This window comes from Halichoerus grypus, chromosome 2, assembly GCF_964656455.1.
Source record: "Halichoerus grypus chromosome 2, mHalGry1.hap1.1, whole genome shotgun sequence".
In the NCBI taxonomy this organism is placed as follows: Eukaryota; Metazoa; Chordata; class Mammalia; order Carnivora; family Phocidae; genus Halichoerus; species Halichoerus grypus.
Genome location: NC_135713.1, coordinates 159387125 through 159405316, shown reverse-complemented (window position 1 = coordinate 159405316; position 18192 = coordinate 159387125). Strand labels below are relative to the sequence as shown.

Here is an 18192-nt window from a genome sequence, read left to right as displayed (position 1 = left end):
ACTTTGCCTGTTTTGGGAAGCTGTTTAGACCCAGCTGACACAGGGTTTATAACCCACCGTGCAAACCAAGACAGGCCCCTCATTTTCGTCTTCAGCTCTCCTGCTTTCCTCCAGCCTTCAGAACACCCTTCACAGCGATGGCGGACATTCCTTGACCTACCGTGTTGCTCAGTGCTTCTCACAGATGATCTCACTGAAATCTGTCGGCTACCCCATGAGGACAGGTCTTGTCCCCATTTTACCCACGCGCTGAGTCTGCGGGCTGCTCCCTTAACCGCCGTGCTGTCCCACGGGTGGGTCGTAGAACCCTCCCATAGAGGCCCGTACACACCTCTGGGGACATGCCGGACCTTCTGTCCCGAACATGCTCAGCTTTAGATACTGAAGGGGCCCGAAGTTTAATCCTGTCGTTTCACAGGTAAAACACACTCATGACACGTCGGCTGTGAAGGTGGTCTTTTAACAACGAGATATCCAGCCAGCCACCCCCGTTCCCAAGATGTTTACCCAGGTAACAGTATGAGAGGAAGGGGAAGAATGGACGGGTACTGTAATTTTCCTTGGCAAGTCTTATAAAATAGCTACCTGCTCTCGGGTGGGTAGTGCTTTCTCATCTGAAATAAGGAGTTATGGGAGTATGGCTTGCTCCTGCTTGATGCTCTGGGCGCCCGTGAAATGGGCAAAAGTCTCCATGTGCTCTCCTGCCCCACATTCAAGGCTGGCATGGCTAATGCCAGGCTGTCTTACGGGCAGTGGGAAGAAACACCTCATAGCTGGAGTAGGGGATCCGCAAAGTTGCCAACAATCAGTTTAGCTCATATTTTTATTGGGCCCTCTAATTCCCCAGAGCCAACTCGAAAAATCATTTCGAGATTACTTTGTTGCCCTCCACAAGGCTTCATCAGTGACCTTTTAAGTAAAATAAAAAATAAATAAAAAATCGGGTAATGGATATAGATCTAAAAATGACACTGCATTTTGGGAGGGTAAACCCAAAAGAGATGACTAACTGCAATCAAGGACAGTAAACTATTTGTTTCGACATATAGTAAAAATTCCCGTTTTGTATAACGCTTACGCCACGCGGTAAGGGCCAAGAATTTGCTAATCTGACTAGAGTGGGAAGAGCCTCCCTTGTCCTCACCAGGAGGCTGTCACTCTTCCGCAGCACCGAGAAGGCAAAGGCAGGACAGGAACAGTAATGACAAGAAGCCAGGCATGTGTATGTTTTACCAGAACTTCCCAGTACCTAGAAAGAAAAGGAGAGATGAGATCAGACTTCGAAAGGCGTGCTGGAAAACAGCCTCCTTCCCTTGAATTTATCCATCTGAGGGTTCAGCGTTGCCCTGCAAATCGCACTGGGAAGAACTGCAGTAACATGTGACCCAAAAGTGCAGACTCTCCCCTCCTCCTCGGGGCTCTGCCCTTGAGGGCTCCATACAAGGGAACTGGACTTTCAGACTAGCTAAACCATCCTCCCCCTGGCAATTTAGAGAGCCCACTCCATGGGCTGCCTAGAAAGAGGTGGAGGGGAAAGGTCTCCTCGGACACACTTATCGTGGGGTTTCTTAACCTTTGGTGTTTCACAATGGGTGTGTGCATTTCTAAAGCTTCCACCACACACTTAAAGTGTGAACACAGGTAAAGAGTCAAGCAGTGAGGCAGGAAGACGGGTCTTCAGAAGAAGGAAAGGGCTCTTAAAAAACATTTGAGAGCAGGGAGAATAAATAAAGCAAAGAATCTTGCTAGAGGGATGACTCAGCTGCACAGGGTGGAGGTCTCCGAATGAGGCAAGCCTAGAGCTGCCTATTCATCCAGCAGGATGGAAGGAGGATACAGATACTTGAGGGGCTGGTTAAGAGGCCTAGTCCAGGAACAAATCGCCTTGTTGGTAGTTGGGGGACAAAAAGGAGACAGGCGTACAGGGAAATTCTGATGTGTCTGTGGCATGAATGGACAAACTTGTCGGAGAAATCACTTGTTGACGTCTCTCTACCGCCAAGCAGCCCAAACCAAAAATGTCTGGGGCTTCATTCCTGGCTTTAATTTCCAAACCAGGAGTGTAAAAGCAGTATCCAAGGAAGTAGAAACATCTTGAGGGGCATTTTACCATGACCTGCCACTTAGGAATTTGCCACAGGGCTTTCAAATTAGTTTTAGGCTCTGAGATGGCAACTGAAATGAAAAGGCCAGACTTTAAAAAAAAAAAAAAAAAAAAAAAAGGGCAGCACTCCTGAGATTCTTCTGTCTTTCTCCCCAACAAAGAATGAAGCAACAGGGGCACCTGGGTGGCTCAGTCTTAAGCGTCTGCCTTCGGCTCAGGTCATGATCCCAGGGTCCTGGGATCGAGCCCCGCATTGGGCTCCCTGCTCAGCGGGAGGCCTGCTTCTCCCTCTCCCACTCCCCCTGTTCGTGTTCCCTCTCTCGCTGTCTCTCTGTCAAATAAATAAAATCTTAACAAAAAAAAAAAAAAAATGAAGTAACAGGGAAGGCCGCAACAAAAGAGCAGTGTTCCAGCATTGTGCTTGTTTGTCAAACTGGTAACAGTCTGAAAGCAGACTGTCTTCCACTTAATCCTGGGAAAAACCCAATATCCAGCAGTGACATGAACGATTCTTGGGTCTCCAAACCATTACCAATGAATAAAACGTTAAGATTTCTTCCTTTCCTCTACCTCTTCTCTCTAGATTTAAATTTAAGCGGGCATAAGCCTCTGGAATTCTACACTGACTTGAATCGTTCTCCGGTTCCTTCTTTTTGTGGGTCCCCAATCCATGAGAAGACTCTGGACTACGCTGAATCAATGCCAGGTGACTTAGGGAGGGGGAAGAGTTTCCACAGAGGCTCCCTTGCCTCATCCTGTCAGGGGCTGGCCAAGACTAAAAGTACCATGTCCAACCGCCCGAGGCAGTAAATACTGTCAAGAGATAGTAAATTGTGAATTTGCTTCTTCCTTATCTAGCCATCGGATGACTAATGAACCCAATAATCAGGCAAAAATCTGAGTTAGAAATGATTACCACTGGAAATTGACCTCAGGGATCCTCTAAGTCAGTGGCTTCAGCCTTCAGTGGAAAAATGACTCCCTACCCCCCCAGGAACTGCCCCCACTTCTCCCACTCACAGTCTGCAATGTTTATCCCCAGAAGGAGAGAGCTTTTAAAAAAGAAACATCTGGGAAAGAGGAAACGGAGCCCCATGAGTAGACTCGTATGAGCCTCCCTTGGAGGAAGTCTGTGGTTCCGGCTGGGTACTAAGGAGAGTGACCCACCTGGATGGTCATCCACTCGCAAGCACAGTTTTATCTTATGGTTGCTGCCAGCCTCCCAGGAGCCGTCACAGTGCTCAACTGTATTATTTATTGTTCCCTGTGCTCGGTGCCTCTGAAAGAAGATTATACATTCCTGCCCTATTAACTACTGGCTGGCTATGTGACCTGCTTTAGCCAGGAAAATGTGAGTAGCCGAGCAGAAACATTACAAATCGGTACAGACCACATCCTCTTTTCTCTCTGCTGTGAGATCCACAATATTCCAGAGAAAGGCTGCTACGCCAACTGGGATCCCTGAATGAAGATGTCTTGGAGTAGAGTGGTAATCGACTCTGGATGGATGTGAAGCATGAATGAGACATAAAACTTTGTTTTTGTAAGTCTTTGACATTCGGGGGTCATTGCTGCCACAGCATGGCTTAGCCTCTCCTGACTGATGCATCCCTCTTTCTAGGTGAACCCAAAAAGTTTACAGAAAAGCAACTCAGGTGACAACAGCACAGTGATGACTTTGGAGTAATCACCATTGTACCTGGAAGACAGTAACAGTATCAGAAGGCTGACCTATGGAAAGATGACCAGTGGGGTATCAGACAGTGTCTGACTCAACTGTTATCATCTCAGAGAACCTCTGACTTAAGCCAAATTTGGACTACAGTAGGTTAATTTGAGGCTGTATGTAAGATTTCTACAGCCTCATTTAATTCAAAGTCCAAGCTGAAAGTCACAGTACTAGGAAGTTTGCATTTTTATGACGAATAAAGCAATGTAAAATACAGGATGGGAACATGAAAGTTAAACAAGTGGCAATCTTGGGAGAAACAAAAAGTCAATAAGAATTGGGCGCCTGGGTGGCTCAGTTGGTTAAGCGACTGCCTTCGGCTCAGGTCATGATCCTGGAGTCCCTGGATCGAGTCCCGCATCGGGCTCCCTGCTCGGCGGGGAGCCTGCTTCTTCCTCTGACCCTCCCCCCTCTCATGTGCTCTCTCTCTCTCATTCTCTCTGTCTCAAATAAATAAATAAAATCTTTAAAAAAAAAAAAAAGTCAATAAGAATTGAAATATTTCAAACAAAATCTTTTAAGATTTTAACTAATGACTAGATCTTAGAATTGGAGGGCAGTTTGAAGTCTGTTCGTACATGTCAAGTGTCATGCTAATACTGGAACGGAGACAAAAAATCTGAAACTAAAAGATGTGGGAAAAACTCAAAGGCCCGTCTTGTTCCGGGTATTTTAGCTACATAGAAACGCCAAATAAAAACACTAAGAAGTAAAATAGAAACACCTCGTCAGGTACAACATCATTTAATAGCTTTGATTATTAATCTGTAAGTTTGGGGGCGCCTGGGTGGCTCAGTCGTTAAGCGTCTGCCTTCGGCTCAGGTCATGGTCCCAGGGTCCTGGGATCGAGCCCCGCATCGGGCTCCCTGCTCAGCGGGAAGCCTGCTTCTCCCTCTGACCTTCCCCCTGCTTGTGTTCCCTCTCTCGCTGTGTGTCTCTCTGTCAAATAAATAAATAAAATCTTTAAAAAAAAGAAAAAAAAAAAAATCTGTAAGTTTGCCCTGACAAAATTCTAATAAGTAGCTTCTCTTAAGTAAATACAATAGTAGGCTTTGCTCCCTCACTAGAAATTAATTGACATGGTCTCAGCTCTGAGATGTTCATCATAAATAAGCCAGAATTCAAATGCTGAAAAACTTCCCCCTTCCTGGTCTTCAGCAAGACCTAGATTACATACTAGAGCTGATGGCTTCTTTACTCCTTCCAAGACAGATACACACATACACACATTTTTTTAAGGAAATCTTATTATTTTTTAAGATTTTATTTTCAAGTAATCTCTACATCCAACTTGGGCCTCGAGATCAGGAGTCATGCCCTCTACCGACTGAGCCACCCAGGTGCCCCCAGACTCAAAATTTTGGGAGAACACTGCCAGTATTTTTATCTCATTCACAAGATTCCCCTCCCTCAATCCCATGGCACTTACCCTTGTCTCATATAGCTACATTGGGGTGCAGGGGAGTGGGAATGGGTTGCAGTGTGGCCCACTGTTTTATAGAGAGGCAGTGTGGGACAGCAGTTAGAAATGCTAACTGCCAGATGTGAGTTTACTTTTCTGCATCTCAGTTTCCTGCAAGATAAATACCTGGTTGGGCTTTTGTGGGAATTATCAACACATGGAAATCTGAATCTTTCGGAGTCTGATAAGAGGCTATTACTTTACAGATCTACGTATCTTAAATTCTGGAAGGCAAAACTAAAGTCCAAGTAGGCAACCTGCCTTCAGCATAGTCTGACCCTTAATAAACACTTCCTGACAACAGTTTTGAAAGATCACTTCTGATAGATGAATCTGAGCATGCAGAAGGACCTCAAAATGCATTTTGGCTTTTGTTTGTAGGCAAGAGATAATGAACAAGGTGAAAGTGTCAACACAGTTTTTTGGGGGAAAGTGCTTGTTATCAAACACAGGGAAGCAAAAATCAACTATACGCCATTAGACTTGAGAAAACAGCCTCTCCACATCATTGCTGGTTCTATACATTGCTACTAGGTAGGGTTAAGAGGTCTTATTTGACTTATTTTAATTACTAACACACTGATTTTATGAAGTTGGGTCATTTGCTTTTCAGTAGCCCAGGAAATATTGGGACTCACGAAAACATTTTGTCCTAAGGGGGTTCCTTGTTGAGATCATCCCCACCTCTAGATTTCTACCTGGTAAACACGCCTCCCACTGGGCGATGAGATTAAGGTGATGGACTGTCGGTCCACGAGGTCCAAGGCCTGGATGGCTGATGAGCCGAAGATGAACTTCAGCCTGGGCAACAGAGAGGCTTCAGATTAGACTGCCTGCTTTCAGTCACCTCAGGAACTTAACCCAGAGGATCACCACTGGCACTTTTTTTAAAAATTCATTTTAATTTGGAAAAAAAGATAATACAGCAAAACCCCATGTAATCAACCCCCCCCAGAATGTTAACATGTTTCCAGAAAAAGCCCTCTTTACATATCATAGTGCTTCCTGTTCTTCCCAACTTCCTTTCATCCCTGAGGCAACTGCATGCATTTGTTGGTTTCCTTCCTGTTAATGTTTTTATATTTTATTAGACAAAGTACACTGAATATGTATACATAGCACACACGCATACACACACATACACATACATACGTATGCTCGTTTCCTAAGTTTTAGAACCTAAAAAGATACATTGTAGGTTTTTTTGGCAACTTGGTTTTTTCTATTTAATGTGCTTTTTGAAAGTGGTGCATGTTGATATATTTTTTAATTTATTTTTTGACTAACATTTTATTACATACATACATACATAAAATGTACATACATTTTATCTTTTAGGTACCCTGATAAGCATTCTGATTGTCTCTATTTTACATTATAAAGAATACTCACTCATCCCCGTACGTGTCCCTTAATGCACATGAGAATTCTTCCTGGTTACATACGTAGAATTGCTGAGCCTTAGGATGTGTACATTTTTCCACTTTAATAGGCATTGTCAATAGCTTTCCACAGCGGAAACCACAGTCCCACCAGCACTGTGTAAGAGTTCTGTTTTCCCCATATCCTAACCAATACCAATATTATCAGAGATTTTCATGTTTACCACCTGATGGGTATTTATTTGTACTTTCTGTATTAGTAATAAAGGCTATCCACCTTTAAATGATAGATCAGAAAAAAATTTGGTATGTGGGAAAATTCTTATGATAAGTGAGAAAGGCTGGGCACAAAATTAGGTATTTAGAAACTCTCAATCATGTTAAAAAATTTTTAAGAAAACCCACAATATCTCAAGATAAAATATTTAATAAAAAAAAAAAAGAAGGCAATAAACCAAACTGTAACAGTGATTATCACTGGGTGGTATGATTGTTGATGCTTTTCATGTTTTCTTTTTTCCAAGAACATTTTTTTTAAAGATTTTATTTATTTATTTATTTGAGAGAGCATGAGTAGAGGCAGAGGGAGAAGCAGACTCCCCAATGAGCAGGGAGCCAGGACCCTGAGATCAAGGCCCCAAGCTGAAGACAGACGCTTAGCTGACTCAGCCACCCAGGCGCCCCTACTAGAACAATGTTAAACAAAAGTGGCAAATAGGACAACACAAGAATACCTTGTACTGTCAAGAATGGTATTGGCTTTGGACAGATTTTTAATAATCATGTCAAGAAAACACTGTTCTTAGTTTAGTAAGAGTATTTTTAAAAACCAAGAGCTGTTGAAAGGATCTGGCTTTTAAAACACATTAATGGTTGAGGTGCCTGGGTGGCTCAGTCGGTTAAGCATCCAACTCCTGATTTTGGCTCAGGTCATGATCTCAGGGTGGTGGGTTCCAGTCCTGTGTCAGGCTCTACACCCAGTGTGGAGTCTACTTGGGATTCTCTCTTTCCCTCTCTCTCTGCCCCTCCCCCAGCTCTCTCTTTAAAAAAGACACATTAATGGTTAAAAAAAAAAAACCCAATTACAACAGGATGTATACTTACGATGACAGATGCTCATCAGGAACTGTAAAACACAAATGGGAAGAAAGTTAATTATGTTAAACCAATGGCCATAGACAAAATCTTTAGAAGACTTTAATCAAGAAGATTTTTGTGTAAGATGGTAAATTAAGTCTATGCATCTGATTTTACTCCTTCCAAATACTCCACTAAACAATAATAAAAGGATTATTTTAAAAAGCATAAATTCCCCAGGATGAAAGGACAGGGAGAAACAACAGCTAAGATACACTGGAAAAAAATTTACAAGACCTGAGGAAACTGAATCCTAAGCTAGCAATGGAGAGAGCCAAGCAATAACCTCATTTATACTCAAAAATCCAGTACCCTCTTACCCCTACAACCCTCAGAAACTGATGGCACCAGATTGCTTTGGAGATGGGGATGAAGCAGGGGGGGTTAAAATAATAGACTCTTTTACAGTAAGTTTAAGGAGATAGATGGTAGTGGAATAAGGCTTTCGGATGTCTGAAGAAATACTATTTCCGACGTATAATTCAATACCTAGCCAAGCTATCATTTAAGGGTGAGGTTAGAAAAAACTTTTTAGACATGTAAAGCTTCAAAAAGTATACCTCATATACTCTTCTTCAGGAAGCTACTGGAGAATGTGCTCTATAAAATAAGATAGTAAACCCAGAAAAAGGAAATTATAGATAAACATATCGCTCAACACAGGCAAAGGGAATCCCTAGGATAATAATGGTGAAGGAAGATCTCAGGAAATAGCTAGGAGAGCAGTCAGTCCGTATTAGAGCAAGTCTAGGCTCCAGGAGAGATTTCCACAGAAGAATGAAACTGAGACAACATCTCACTCATCTGAACATATGGAGTAGAGATTTAGAACACTGGTGAAGAGTTTGAGGTTGAATTAGGGATACATACATAGAAAACTAAAAAAACGCAACCACAACAGTTGTAATTCCAGGGAAAACAAAAAGTTATGCAGGAAAGGAGAAGCAACCACAGCTTCCTACGTGGCCCAGCTGTGATTAGATATCACATCATCATACAAGTGTAAACTCAGAATCTTGATCTAAAAATATTATCATTGAAGCATAGAGATCAGGAATAGTGCATTACTATGTAGAACACATATTTTAAAATAGGAAACTGTTCTGCTGGAAATAAACACGAATCAATGGCAGTGGTCCCTCAGCCTGAGCCATGAGCCAAGGGAGTCACAGTATATGGATTAATTCAGACAGAGCCCACTTTTGGCAACCAGTGTTTGAGCTAACAGATTGTTTTTTTTCCCCATCCTTTTGGGGATCCCAACATATCTGAATACCTGCCTGGCCTAATCTTTTAAACATACATACCATGCTTACGTCAGTATGGATAAATACAGTAACTCAAGATAAACCCTTTCAAAGTGCAGTCCTTTTAAAACAAAAGCCGTCCAAGTGAAAAAGCAGCGGCAATTCTGAGGTGTGCACTGCTATTAAGTGGCCGTTTTTTTACACTGGTTGAGTAGTTCCAATTGGTCAATGCATTCTGATTAGAATTATCATCTTTAATGCCCTGAACACATCTTGAGATCACCTGGGTGATTTTTGGTAAGCACAGTCACAGAGCATCCTCTGCTGGTCAGAGAAGTAACAGTTACTTTCACAATATCCCTATTTACTCCACTCACTGCGTATGCATTTGGTTTTCGGGTTCTAAAATATTTATCTGGTGCACACAGTGTGCGCGAGGATTAATTTTAGAGTTAGGATTTTGAGGGGGGAGAAAAAGACCACAGTCAAGCTTAATAATAATTAAGAACTTCACCTCCCCGTACTTCTGCCCTCCTGGCCCGAGGTCCCTTCTCAGGGGTTTCGTGGCAGCGCCCCCCACTTCTGTCCCTGCTGCCCCGCCGGCCTGCAGGGAGCCACCGCGCTGCTCCCTAAACAAATCGGGCTTTCCTTTTCCTTCCTTTCTTTCCTTTTTTTTTTTTTTTTTTTTTTTTTACGAACTGGGGTTTGGGAATAGAACCACAGGGGATAAAAGCTTGGAGAAGCCAGGACGAAGAGAGCGGGGGCAGCGCCCCCAACCCGGCGCCCCTCAGGCTCCGCCTCTCGCCTCCCCGCCCGGCCGGGCCAGGTCCACCGCCCACAGCGCAGCTACGCACGCCCTCCGGCCCGTACTTCGCGCGTTCTCCTGCACCGCCGCGGCCATCTCGCTCAGGAGCTCCTCGACGACAGCGGGCAACGTGACTCCGGGCAAGGCGAAGGCCATGGCGTCCCAGGCCTTCAGCCTCCCCCGAAAGCCCAGCAGGCGCGACGCTCCGACGGCTCTAGGGAGAATTCCCGCCGTCGGCCGGGGGCGGGGCGAGGCGAAGTGACGTCGGCGCGCGTCACGCGCATGCGGGCGGCCACGACGACGCCTCCTCCCACCTCGCGGCCCGACCAATCCGGTGGGCGCTCGGCGCTGGGGGCGGGGCGTCCTGTGATCCGGCCGGGCCTGCAGTGCGCCGAGGACGCCGCGCGAGCATGTACCGGCTCCTGAGCCCGAGCCTGGGCCGAGGCCTTCTGCGGGCCGCGGGGCGGCGGTGCCGGGCCTGCTCGGTGCGCCTGCTCCCGGGGCCGGCAGGAGGCCGGGCGCCTGAGGTGGGGGTGCCGGCATCCCGAGTCGCGCCGCGCGGCGGAGGCCCGGGCCTGCTGCCGCTGCTGGCAGGTGAGGGGCGCGGGCCGGGCGGGGCCGGCCGGGCGGGGAGCGGGGCGCAGGCCGGGCCCGGTGACCTCAGAGCCCCTTCCCGCAGCGCTCGCCTGGTTCTCGAGGCCCGCTGCGGCAGAGGAGCAGGAGGAGGAGCGGCAGGGAGCGGGCGGGGCCGCCGCCGAGGGCGCGGCGGACGAGGCCGAGGCCGAGATCATCCAGCTGCTGAAGCGAGCCAAGGTGAGGCGGCCTTTGTGATCGAGGCCCGGTCGTTGGCCCCGGGGGTGCGCAGTGCTCGCTCCAGTTTCCCGAAGACTGGATGGGGGCTCCGGGGGTAGAATTGCCCGGAATTCGATGGGTCATGGTGGGGGGTGGGGGGGGCGGCGTTGGCATCCGTCCAGGCTTGTCAGACTCCGGAGCCTGCAGTCAAACCGCTGCAGTCCCCAGTGCAGATGGAGGTGGCACCACGGGCATGGCTCTTGTATCCAAGCAAAATTAGCGGAAATGTAGTTGTTTTTATCAGGGAGCCAGCCAAGCCGAAGGGGCTGGCATCGAGAATTGGGCACGTATGGAGCGTCCAGAAGATGCACTTGAGTGTTGGTTCTGTTCTTTCTAAAGTCTTCGTTTTCTCCACAGTCTTTTCTGTTTTGTCCTCCTCAGGTTATCTGGTCCCTGCCATTGGGCTCGCTACGGCCTCGGGGCTCACGACATGCAGATTTATATTCTCGTGCTGCAGCGTGCTACTGACATGCCCTCCCCACTCTGAGGCCTCCCCTGCCCCTCAGACCTGACTGTTGGTCGCAGAGGCCTCCCCAGCACGTTCCTTCACCATCTTCTCTTTGCTGCTGTCCACCCAGTTTTTCAGCCTGGCAACCTGGTCACTCTTAAAACCTGAGGGTCCCTTAGCGCTGCCTCTCAGTACTCTTGCAGCCCAGCAACAGCCCCTGTTGCCAGCAAATCCAAAGTGTTTCTGAAATCTGCCCTTTTCTTTGTCCTCTGCTGTCCTCCTGGCCACATTGCCACAGCCTGCCGTCTGGAGTCTTGCCTGCCCTGTTGCCCCACTCTTCGTGCAGCAGCCTGAATTCTTTTTTTTTTTTTTAAATGTAAATTGGGGGGCGCCTGGGTGGCTCAGTTGGTTAAGCCTCCGACTTGATTTCAGCTCAGGTCATGATCTCAGGATTGTGAGTTTGAACCCCACTTCCGGCTCCCTGCTCGATGGGGAGTCTGCTTGAGGACCCCCCCATGCACATTCTCTTTCTCTCTAAAAATAAATAAATCTTAAGAGAATATTTGAGTTAAAAAATGTAAATTAGATCGTATTCTCTTTGCCTGAAAACTTTGAGTGACTTCCCACTATATTTATTATAAAATCCAAACTCCTTACCATGGCCTGCAAGACCCTACATAACCTACACCACCTGCCTTGCCCACCCATTTAGCAGTAGTCCTCTGGCTCGCCGTCTCCCCTTCACATGTGTTTCCTTTCATTTCTTGAATGGTTCTTGAAGACTGTTCTCTTCGGCCTATAGGGCCTGTGTTCATCCCCTACTCTCTGGGTCATTATTCCCCATAATTCCTGGTTGACTCTTTCTCATCCTTCCTACCTCAGTTTAACTGTCACTTCCTCGGGAAGGCTTCTCTGATTCCCATTTAGAGGGACCCCTTATTGTTCCTTCCCATTACTTTTCTTCATAGTTTATATCAGCTGTTTTTAAGCTTATTTGTCCTACAGGGTTATTTCCAGCCTGTAGGAAGGGAAGAAGAGGATGTAGGGCAAGCAGCTTCCTTATAAAATAGGATGCAAAAATTGCTTATATTCCTGGTGTCTGCATCTGTTGGCCAGAACTTTGCCATGTGGCTGCACATAGCTGCAAGGGAAGCTGACCTCCCTGTCACCATTGTAGACATAAAGCCTGGTGCATAGTTGGAATTCAATAAATATTTGACAAATGAATGGATAGCTGTCTTCTGTGTTTTGGGATGTATGGCCATATTCCTTCAGTCTGGTAGCACATACATCTGCTTTCTTTACATTTCGTTTTCTATTCCTTTCTTTGTTTTCTCTTTTCAGTTGAGCATCATGAAAGATGAGCCAGAAGAGGCTGAGCTAATTTTACATGACGCTCTTCGTCTTGCCTATCAGAGTGATAACAGGAAGGCCATCACTTACACTTATGATTTGGTAACTCTTCTAACCAATCTGAGCCGCTGATGATGAAGGGTGGATGCAAGAGAAGGGTTGTTCGCTCTCCTGATTTATGCTCCTGACCTTCAGGATGTTGTAAAGCTCTTTCGTTTTTGTTTTTACTACGTTTTCTTTTGGTTTCAATTTTTATTACCCTTGGGTACTAACGTTTTATTACTCTTCACTTATATGAAGTCTAAATCTCACACCAAAAGTAAATGTCATTAGTATTTGTTTTTTCAGTGATGATTGGATCTAGATTTGGTTTGTCATCAGCAAAGATTGTGCAACTATTTACACACACTATTGCTGTGCTTTGATTTTAGCAAATTAAATACCTTTCTCTTTGAACTATTTTTTTTTTTTTTTAATTTAGAGGGTAAAAGTAAAAGAAGGTCATTAGCTTAAGGGTTTTGAAGTAAGTAGAATGCAGTGCTCTAAACTGAAAAACAATTTGTAATTTCCTTTCAGATGGCCAACTTAGCATTTATACGGGGTCAACTTGAAAATGTAAGTAAGTAAAACCACTTTGTGGTATTTTGAATTTGTGAAGGACTAGCTTCCAGAGAACTCTTATTAGTAAGGGTACAAGCTCAGCTGCTGTAACAAAGAGACCCCAAAATAGAGTGACTCAAACAAGAGGGTGTACTTCTTTTAATGCATTATTCCAGAGTTAGCTATGCACTGAAGAATGGTAGGTACCTCTGTTCCATGAAGTGGTCCACAGGCCTGAGTTCCTTCTAAGATGTGTTCTCGTCTGCATTGGTGAGCTAGCTCACTCCCAGCCTCCAGGAAGGATGCAGAGGAGGGAAAGGGCAGGCAGGCAGCTTCCTTATAAAATAGAATTTAAAAATTGTTCTCGTTCCTTCTACCTGCATCCCTTGGCCAAAACCTCATCGTATGACCATACCTAAGTGCAAAGGAGGCTGATCTGTTAAAAACTGAGGAGATGTTGTAACTAAAAGGACAGGAGAGTGAATAATTAGGGGATAGTTTGCAGTCTCTGCCACAGTAGGTTTAGATGAAGTTGGTTTCTACTCATTACAGAGTAGTTTTTAAGGTGCCCAGAAGAGGTGGGGTCCTGGTATTTTTGTCTGTTTTCCCATCGCAAGGATATTTTGCTCTGTGTGTATAGGTGTGTGCGTTGTGTTTTACAAGGGGATGATGCATCAGACTAGTACTTAGAATCCAGGGTCCCAAGTAAAAGAAAAATCTTTTTCTCATGCTTTTAGGCGGAAAAACTTTTTAAAGCAACAATGAGTTACCTGCTTGGAGGGGGCATGCAACAGGTAAGGACATTGCCTAGGATTGGGCCCTAGCTAGAGCAGTTTTCAAAATAGTTTTGCTTCCTGGAAACTCCGCTCAGCCCCCACCATGTGCTTTGGCGAGAAAAGGTGGATTATTTTTTTTTCCTTGGACCTGTATAACAACTACCAGTCTTCCACTGGGGCAAAAGCATGGTTGCTGAGGGGTCCAATTGCCTAATCCCTCCAGAAGGGTAAAGACTGGCTTTTAGACCAAAGTCTCTCTAGATGTTGATCAGAAATAATCCATGAGGAAATTTAACATGTTGTGAATTATCTTCATTTCCTTTCTCCCAACAGGAAGACAATGCAATAATTGAAATCTCCCTAAAACTGGCCAGTATCTATGCTGCTCAAAATAGGTAAGTAGAGTCAGAATCCAGGTGTGGCGGCAGCCAGGGAGTTGGGCTATGGGCAGAGAACTTTAACCCTAGGATGTTATGTAATTTTCATTTGGCTTCCAATCATCTGCGTCTCAAAAAAACTGGGTGTCTCACTGACAGTGTTCCCCGCACCCCATCTTTGAGGTCTTGAGTCTTCTAGTTTTGCCCCGCTGTTTCCAGTAGCCCGCTGAGTGGGGCAGACAGCCCTCACCCCTCTGGCTGCCCTAAAGCTAATCAGCTTTTCTGTTCCTGTTTGAACTGGGAAGGGCAGTTATAGTTAGAACTAGTTTAGCTCTGCCTGGAAGAGGAGGGAGCAATGTAAAAGCCGTTGGGGTAGTATACTTTAAAAGAACCATTTTTGGATATAAGCATCAACAAACCAGGAAGGTAGATACATAGTTGAGTGATGAAGGAGTTGGTATGGGAGTGTCTCAGTGGCTAGTCCAGTAGGCAGTGTTTTTAAAGCATGTAAAGGTGATCACGTAGCGAGGTTTAAGAAGGGGAAATACCTCAGAGTAGAGGAGTGAGCGAGCTCTGGATAAGTAAGATAGGAAATTGGTGTTAATTTAAAAGTATTAGATGAGTCTGAAATCTTGTAAAGAAGAATCTTCCTGCTACACAGGAAAGGCTTTAGAAGATAATTCGGATGTGTGCAAATGGTCCCAGGAACACCGATAAATGAGGCCTCGTGCCTTCCATTCTCTCTAGGTGGAGTTCAAAGAAGAAACACCTAGGATGTAAGCAAAGAACTCCTAGAGAGTTATATATGTTGGAGTGCGTTTAAGGGAGGACCTAAGACTAACTTCTCCTTAGGTTTTTAGTTGCTACAGTAGCTGGGTACCAGAGGTTTGGAATGACATCAAACCTAGTGCTATAACGAGTGCTCATTGAGCCCAGGGTCCCTGGCACTGGTCCCAGCTCCTTCGTTATCAACAGAACCTGCTCGCTCCCTGCATTTGCTTAGACACTAGATGGGCTAGAACTTCTACGGGCCTTTGATTTCAAGTCTTTTGAGGCACTTTGAGGTTGGCCCGTGCTGGGGAGCATTGCAGCTAGGATCAGTCTCTCTTGGAGGAGTCACAAACAGAACTGGAGGCCGATGGGCTATGAAGTGGGATAAAAAGAAGCCCGAAGCTAATCACAGTGGAGAGTAAGACGAATTCATGGTCTCATACAAGTGAAAGTAGTAGCCCCTGATAATTAGCCTGCTAGTTACTCTGTACGCTTGTCAAAAGTAGTTTTTTCTTGTAGTTCTATTAAGAGAAACATGAGACCAGAATATATATAACTAGACTTGGGGCTTAGGTAGGCTAATATTAGTAAGGGAATTGTTTCTAGACATTTTGCTCTGACTAGAAACATCAAGTGGGCAGCCTCCCCTTGCTCCAAGTCCTGGCTGGATAGGGTCCCTCCTGCCAAAGTTTGGTCCGGAGAAGCTTCTGTTCTGGGAACAGAGTACAGCAGTGGGGTCATCTCTTCTCCCCGGCAAAGCACTAGAGGAGAAGGGGCGAGCTTGGTAGTGCCATTTCTGCTAAGAAACCAGAGCCACCACGGAAGACAAGAACCAGGGCTGAGCTTCTGGATGAAGAAGGAATTTCTGCTGTGTCCGTGCATGTCTTTCTAGAAACCAGCGGTTGACACTTGTTCTCTCCAGAGTCCGTCTGCCTGATGTTTGCATGTCCTCTCCAATTGGTCGAGGGTCCCGGGCTAGATTCAGGCTCAGTGCCTTCTAGTGCCATAGTAGCCAGGAATTCCATGTATGTAAAAGAAGCTTCCCCACTGAAGACCTAACAGGTCGGAAAGCTAATAAACAAAGCTAGTAAACCTCTCCAGAAATTGCATGAGATCTGTAGTCAGCATCCTTAGTGCAGGTGGCCTGAGCCTCCGTTCATATCAGTGTTGCTTTGAGTGGGTGTAAGGCTTTCCCAAATGGAGAAACTGACTCACTGGAAACCGTTGCTGGGAGATGGTGGAAGCCACTGGTTCTGTCCTTTACTAAGATTATAGCAGCATTCTTAGCTTTTTTTGTCTTAAGCTAGGTTACATGGGTGACTAAAAACTTCTGCAAAATGGCAAATTGAGACTCCTTAGAAACTCTAAGCAGCATTCCCTCTTCCCGTCGTACACTCCCTGTATTGCTAATGCTCACACCCAAGCCCGGAAAATGCGAATAAACGAGGAGTTTGTAAAAAGGTGAACAGCCGATTGCTGATCTTTGCTTTACAGACAGGAATTTGCTCTTGCTGGCTATGAATTCTGCATTTCAACTCTAGAGGAAAAAATTGAAAGACAAAAGGAATTAGCAGAAGACATTTTGTCAGGTAGGGAAACCTGACTGTTTTCTGGACATTGCCTTTTTGCCTCAGAGCTTCACTCTTAACACTGCAGTAGACGGCGAGGTACCTGAATTGGGGGAGGGCCAGTTACCCATTTGGGGAATTAAGTGGCTGTTTTTAAGATCTCAGCAGAAGGTTTGGAATAAGATGTTTTGTTTAAATAACTTGACCACTGTTTGCTTTTTTAACCGTTTGGTGACATGTTTATAATTTGTTGACTTTATTGTGTATAATCTCTGGAAAATTGGGGAGCAGAAAGGGAAGGTCTTTTTCTTTTCTCTTGGTTCAGCTACCAGTCACAATGCTACTTAATTACCGTTTGGTCCTGGATAGGTACCAAGTTATAAAAGGTGAAGAGAAACTCAGGGTCGTTTAAAAAATTTTTTTATTTATCCATTTGAGAGCGAGAGAGCGAGTTAGAGCACAAGCGGGAAGGAGGGGCAGAGGAAGAGGGAGAAGCAGACTTCTGCTGAGCAGGGAGCTCGATGTGGGGCTCGATCCCAGGACCCCGGGATCATGACCGAAGGCAGATGCCTAACCGACTGAGCCACCCAGGTGCCCCGGGGAAACTCAGGTTTTTGTAGTTCATCCTCTTTATGGAGGGAAGAACATAAAGAATGATGTTAGGAACAGAATGGGATGGTCAGTATGCTCTCTAGCTCCCAACCATTCAGGTTTCTTAATATGGTTTGAAATACTGGGCATTTTTAGATTCAACATTTATTTGGTAATGCTTGCTTCACATGTACTCTGTGCTGAGAGCTAGCAAGATGCTAGAGAAACAGTGGTCAACTCTTGTCCCTAAAGCAATACATATGACTTGAAAGAGTTATCTGTTGTCTTCCAGTTCTCTCTCTCTCTCTTTTTGTAGGATTTATTTTTATTTATTTTAGAGAGAGAGAGCCAGGGCGGGGGGGCAGAGGGAGAGGGAGAGAGAGTCTCAAGTAGACTCCGTGCTGAGCGCAGAGCCTGCCACGGGGCTTGATCTCATGACCCTGAGATCATGCCCTGAGCTGAAACCAAGAGTCAGACAGACGCTTAACCAAATGTGCCACCCAGGTGCCCCTCTTCCAGTTCTCTCTTGAACATAAACCGGTTTTTCTCTTCCAGCACTCTGCTGAAGCCCCCTTTATCAAGGTCACGAGTTCTCAGTCCTTATCTTACCTGCTCTACTTCCTAGCAGCTCTGACCCTGGTACTGGAAACACTTTATTCACTTGGCTTCTGGGACACCTCACTGGTCACTCCCCTTCCCCTTAGCCACCTCTAAAGTTAGCAGACTTTGGGGCTCACACCCTAGGAGGTAGCATTTAGTCCCATATCTTTAAATATCAGTTCATCCCCAACTTACACATGGATTACAGACATGAACTGGGTAAAATTGTCTGCTCGACATCTTGACCTGAATGTCTAGTGGTCATTTCACACTTAACATGTCTGAAATGGGTCTCTTGATTTTTTTTTTTTTTAAGATTTTATTTATTTATTTTGGAGAGAGCGAGCGAGAGTGTGGGGGGAGGGGCAGAGGGAGAGAGAGAATCCCAAG

General features: G+C 45.5%; 1 protein-coding gene and 1 non-coding gene across 4 annotated transcripts in view; one reads left to right on the top strand and one right to left on the bottom strand.

The window, feature by feature from the left end:
• Positions 1–1144: 1144 nt before the first annotated feature.
• On the bottom strand, positions 1145–10225 carry LOC118530865 (uncharacterized). Of its 3 annotated transcripts, none has more exons than XR_013446034.1 (3): positions 9932–10225; positions 7782–7803; positions 1145–1249 (listed from the first exon to the last, which is right to left on the bottom strand). It is a non-coding gene; the product is annotated as an uncharacterized LOC118530865 (transcript). The 3 variants fall into 3 exon arrangements; XR_013446033.1 differs by lacking the exon at positions 1145–1249 and adding an exon at positions 4562–4772; XR_013446035.1 differs by lacking the exon at positions 1145–1249 and adding an exon at positions 6103–6360.
• A 51-nt stretch (positions 10226–10276) lies between these two features.
• TTC19 (tetratricopeptide repeat domain 19) overlaps positions 10277–18192 on the top strand; it is a 28591-nt gene continuing 20675 nt past the window's right edge. Inside the window, exons 1-7 of the mRNA XM_078067976.1 lie at positions 10277–10460; positions 10546–10679; positions 12511–12621; positions 13096–13134; positions 13857–13913; positions 14229–14290; positions 16538–16632. Coding sequence (XP_077924102.1) covers positions 10277–10460; positions 10546–10679; positions 12511–12621; positions 13096–13134; positions 13857–13913; positions 14229–14290; positions 16538–16632 — 682 coding nt within the window. The remainder of the gene's footprint in view (positions 10461–10545; positions 10680–12510; positions 12622–13095; positions 13135–13856; positions 13914–14228; positions 14291–16537; positions 16633–18192) is intronic.